At 47.3% G+C, this 5,486-nt stretch overlaps 1 protein-coding gene across 1 annotated transcript in view; it reads right to left on the bottom strand.

Annotated features, from left to right (window-relative positions):
* CNOT11 (CCR4-NOT transcription complex subunit 11) overlaps positions 1-5,486 on the bottom strand; it is a 30,151-nt gene that overhangs the window by 19,437 nt on the left and 5,228 nt on the right. The window contains exon 2 of the mRNA XM_008071430.2: positions 978-1,209. Within this exon, the coding sequence (XP_008069621.2) occupies positions 978-1,209 (232 nt within the window). The remainder of the gene's footprint in view (positions 1-977; positions 1,210-5,486) is intronic.

Here is a 5,486-nt window from a genome sequence, read left to right on the forward strand (position 1 = left end):
TCCCAAGGCACGGGATTACAGGCTGAGCCACCGAGCCCGGCTCGTCATGCTTTTTTTTTTACAACTTCCTGAGAATCTGTGATGACTTCAAAATAATAAATCAAATAACATGACAACATTCATTCCTATAGCATAACGCCAAATGCAAAAAGTTAAAAGGATGTATATAATAGTGTGTATGTGTGTATATACGAGAGGACCTCAAAAGTGGAATTTACTATAACAAATTGTGTCTTTATTCTTTTTTTATTCTGAGTCGGGGGTCTCACTCTGTTGCGTAGGCTGGAGTGCGGTCGCATGCTCATGTCCACTGCAGCCTCTGCCTGCTGGTGATCCGTCGGCCTCAGCCTTCCAGGTAGCTGGAACTACAGGCGTGTGCCACCATACCCAGCTAATTTTTTAATTTATTGTAGAGATGAGGTCTCGACAAGTTGTCCAGGCTGATCTCAAACCCCTGGACTCAATCTGCTCGCCTCAGCCTCCCAAAGTGCTGGGATTACAGGCATGAGCCATTTCACCCGGCTTATTTATTCTTCCATGTTTAAACTTCAGTCACCTTCAAATTACTCTGTTACATGCAATACACCTATCAAGACCCTTTTCCCACGACTCAAAACTGTGTTTGAACTCATCAGTTTTGTTTCACCTCTTCCACATTGGCAAAATGTTTCCCACTGAGGACGTTTTGCATCTGGGGAAACAAACAAAAGGTGCTTGGGGAGAGATCCAGTGCATAGGGTGAGTGGGGCATAGTGGTCATGTCATTTTGGGGTCAAAAACCGCTGAACACTCAGCATGGTGTGAGCAAGTCCTGTTAGGGTACAGATCGTGAGGGGGAATGGACGAATGGGGAGGTGCAGCACCACTGGAGCCAGTATGCCGGAGGTGCGTGCTGGTAACCAGAGACCCGAGAAATGCAAAGACTTGCAACACACAAAGAGGTGAAAGAAGAAAAGATTGATTTCAGAAAGGCTCACTTCCCACAGACAGGAAGCAGGCCCCCAACTCTAGCTGAGTGTCGCCCTGTAGCTCCCCCAAGCCCCGGCGTAAATCCTTTCCCTTGGAGGTGTTGCAATCAGGTGGAGGTGACTGCTGTGACTTCCTTGTTGACCGCCTGCAAATGTCTTGGAGACCCTGAGGGGGGTCCCGGTCACCATGCACCAAGTATTCAATGGGTTGATACTGGTCATGCTTGAGAGGCCTGGGTTTCTAAAAAGACAAATTACAATAGGCCAGTACTGGTCATGCTTAAGGACTCTGTGTTTCTGAAAAGTAAGGGGTCAGTGCTTCTGAAAAGACAAAGTCAGCAAAGTTGATCTTTATCTAGAGTATGCATTTCTTCAAAACATGGCTTCTACTTTCTCATCATTGTATTAAGGTTTAGGAACAAGATAAAAAATGGATTTCTCCAGAACATAGCTTCTACTTCTTCCTCATCGTGTCAGGGTTTAAGAACAAGATGAAAAACGGCTTCCCACTCTCGGTCTGTCCTTTCAAGGTGTGTTGTCATGGTGGAAGAACCAGTCACCTGTTTGCCACAACTCAGGAAGTTTCTTCCACAAATCCTGACACAAGCTTCACAAAACTTCTAGATAAAAGCTTTGGTTGAGGCCGGGCTCAGTGGCTCAGCCTGTAATCCCAGCACTTTGGGAGGCCAAGGAAAGTGGATTGCCTGAGCCTGCGGGTTTGAGACCCACCTGGGCAACTTGGTGAGCCCTTGTCTCTACAATAAATCAAAAAATTAGCCAGGGGTGGTAGCGCACGCCTGTAGTTCCAGTTACTGGGAAGGCTGAGGTGGGAGGATTGCCGGAGCCCAGCAGGTCGAGGCTGCAGTGGCCGGGAGCGGCCACTGCACTCCAGTCTGGGCGACAGAGTGAGACTCCAACTCAAAAAAAAAAGTTTTGGTTGACTGTTTGATCTGGAGGAACAAATTTCGAGTGTACTGCAAGGGGCTTGCCCTCCAGACGATAGTTCCAGTTTTTGTGGGTCCACCTCTCACATATTATATAATACATACTGTATATACATATACACACATATACATACCTAATGTTGTAAATAGTGGTTGTCTTTTTTTTTTTTGAGTAGGAGTCTCACTCTGTCACCCAGGCTTGAGTGTAGTGACACACTCACAGCCACCACTGCCTCAGCCCACTGGGCTCAGGCGATCCTTCCACCTCAGCCTTACAGGAAACTGGAACTACAGGTGTGCACCACCATGCCCAGCTAATTTTTTGATTTATTGTAGAGAAGAGGTCTTACCAAGTTGCCCAGGCTAGTCTCGATCCCCTGTACTTAGACAATCCTCTCACTTCCGCCTCCCAAAGTGCTGGGATTACAGGCATGATCCACCACCCAGCCAGTGGTTGTGTTTAGATGGATTTTTTTTTTTTACATTCATGTGACTTCCAAATACACGTGTATTATTTTTAGGATGGAAAACAAAATTTCTTAAAGGAGGGAAAACATCCACCACAGGTGTATGAATGGAATTTTTTCTTTCTTTTTTTGAGTTGGAGTCTCACTCTGTCACCCAGGCTGGAGTGCAGTGGTATCCTCCTGGCTACCACAGCCTCAGGTGATCCTTCCCCCTCATCCTTCCAAGTAGGTGGAACTACAGGGACACACCACCATGCCTGGCTAATTTTTTGATTTATTGTAGCGATGTGGACTCACCAAATTGCCCAGGCTGGTCTCGAACCCCAGAGCTCAGGCAATCCTCCCACCTCGGCCTCCCAAAATGCTGGGATTATAGGCGTGAGCCACCACGCCCGGCTGGAATTTTTTCTTTTTAACTGACACATCTGCCTGTGTTCTTTCTGAAATCTCCCCACTTCCCAAACTAGAAGAAGAGCCAGATGTTCTGCTTTGTTTTGCCTCCTGAGATTCTGGCTCTTTCCATTCTAGGCTGTTGACAGCAGCTCCAACCCACTCTCCGTGTAGAACACTGTTAAACACAAGGCAAAAGTTAATAACTCTCCCCATGGTGCTGTCTAATGATGCTTGTGGTTGATCTGTTTCTCATCCTTCTCAAGTGGTTCTCTCAGAAAAACTGGGAGAGGCAAAAAAAAAAAAAAGAGACTGCTTCAGTGGAAACTTTGGTTTTCTGTCCATAGATGAATAGTGACCTCTCTTTTTCTTGCACATGTCAGGCACCAGAAAGTTCTTTCTACTCCCATTCTTCCCAAGGCCTTTTCAGATTCCACATGCAATTCTCAGTCCTTTGGGATTTCTTGAACTTCTCAAAGTATTCGAAGGACTTGACCAACCCCATCAGGATACTAGTAAGGTCATTCGAAGCAGTGACTTCAGAATCAGAATCGCCTGCAACTTAAGTGCATCTCAGAAAACAGCTGCCAAGCCCTCTCGCGTGCTGAGCCTACCCTGGCCCTATGGATACAAAGTGAGTGAAACGCCATCCCTGCCTCTGAGCTTAGAGTATGGCCTGCTTTGTAAATCTGGGCATTGGGGGCTGGGCCTGGTGGCTCAGCCTGTAATCCCAGTACTTTGGGAGGCCAAGGTGAGTGGATTGCCTGAGCCTGCACGTTCGAGACCAACCCGGGCAACTTGGTGAGACCTCGTCTCTACAATAAATGAAAAATTGGCCAGGTGTGGTAGCCTGCCCCTGTAGTTCGGAGGCCAACAGATTGGCGCTGGGGTGACCGTGATCATGCCCTTGCGCTCTAGCCTGGGCCACGGAGTGAGACTCTGTCTCAAAAAAAAAAAAAAAAAATTGGGGCAGGTTGTTGACCTCTCTGAACCTCAGTTTCCCCACTGTCTGGGCAGGAGAGTTCACTGTTTTTTGGCTCTCCCACATTCTCTTACCTATATTGAGAATGGGGAGAAAGCTTTTGTTTTGTTTTGCTTTGTTTTGTTTTTTTTGAGTTGGAGTCTCACTCTGTCAGCCAGGCTGGAGGGCAGTGGCCACTCCCGGCCACGGCAGCCTCGACCTGCTGGGCTCCGGCGATCCTTCGGCCTCAGTCTTCCGAGTAGCCGGAATTACAGGCGCGCGCCACCACGCCCGGCTGATTTTTTGATTTCTTGTAGAGTTGAGATCTCGCTGCCCAGGTGGGTCTCGAACCCGCGGGCTCAGGTCATCCACTCACCTCAGCCTCCCAAAGGCGCGGGATTACAGGCTGAGCCACCGAGCCCAGCAGCGTTTGTTTTTTTTTAAAGATGAATCTTTCTTGTGTGGATTTTTAAGCATAAAACTGCTTCTACTTACTTTTACTTTAGCCTTTAGATGAATTCAACTGGACACACCGGTCATGAAATTAGTTTCCAGCATTCCTAAATCCTTCCAATGAAAAAGACCAAACCTGTGAATGTGGATCGTGAACTCCCCTTTCATTCATGCAGTAGAAAAAGACCCTGCTGAAGAGAATGACAATAACAGAACTGAAAGCAGCTACAAGCTGTAACTTGTACTATGAACTCCTACCAGGGAGACATATGAAGAAGTAAGCAGTCATTGTTCTCATTTCCCTGTTAGAGATCATTTTGAACTCCTTGACCGCTTTTGTCTTTTTTTTTTTTTTGAGTCAGAGTCTTACTCTGTTGCCCAGGATGGAGTGCAGTGGCATGTTTGTCCGGACCATCCGGAGTTAACGGGGTACCTGAAAGAGGGAGTGGAGACTAAAAGGAATACAAGACTCCTTTAGCTGCAAAGGGAGGGCACCGGGGCTAGTCCCCGAGTGACCCCGTTTCTCTCTATTCCAAAGTTTATATACAAGCACATTACAATCAGGCATTCAGACTTCCCCAGTCTTCAACATTAAACTTCCCCTCTATCAAGAAGTGTCTGTATCCAGACTCAGACTATTTTGTCAACATTTCATATTAGTTTTGTCCTTGACCAGCACTTTCTGTACTTTGAAAGACACATACTATTCTTATCTGGACTCTGCTTTTCTAGGTAGACAGTTTCATGCTTTAACTATTTAGTCCCATGTTAGACACATGTTCACAGCCACCGCAGCCTCGACCAGCTGGGCTCAGGCGATCCTTCCACCTCAGCCTTCCAAGTAGCTGGAACCACAGGCATGTGCCACCTTGCCCAGCTAGTGTTTTTATTTATTGTAGAGACGAGGTCTCACCAAGTTGCCCAGGTTGGTCTCGAACTCCTGGGCTCATGCAATCCTCTTGCCTCCACCTCCCAAGCCCACCTTTGTCTTCATTTGTGTTGAAACTCCATCCCCATGACCAAAGACAGTTGCATAAGAGCTACAGCTGGCATCTGTAGGGTGACAGACAGTAAGGTAAGAATTTTTTTTTTTTTTTTGAGGTGGAGTCTCACTCTGTCACACAGGCTGGAGTGCAGTGGCCTGCTCACAGCCAACCCAGCGTTGACCTGCTGGGTTCAGGCAATCCTTCTGCCTCAGCCTTCCAAGTAGCCAGAACTACAGGTGCGCTACCATGCCCGGCTAAATTTTGATTTATTGTACAGACGAGGTCTCGCCAAGTTGTCCAAGCTGGACTTGAACCCG

The sequence above is a fragment of the Carlito syrichta genome, unplaced genomic scaffold, assembly GCF_000164805.1.
Source record: "Carlito syrichta isolate Samal-C Ts95f unplaced genomic scaffold, Tarsius_syrichta-2.0.1 Scaffold314328, whole genome shotgun sequence".
Lineage (NCBI taxonomy): Eukaryota > Metazoa > Chordata > Mammalia > Primates > Tarsiidae > Carlito > Carlito syrichta.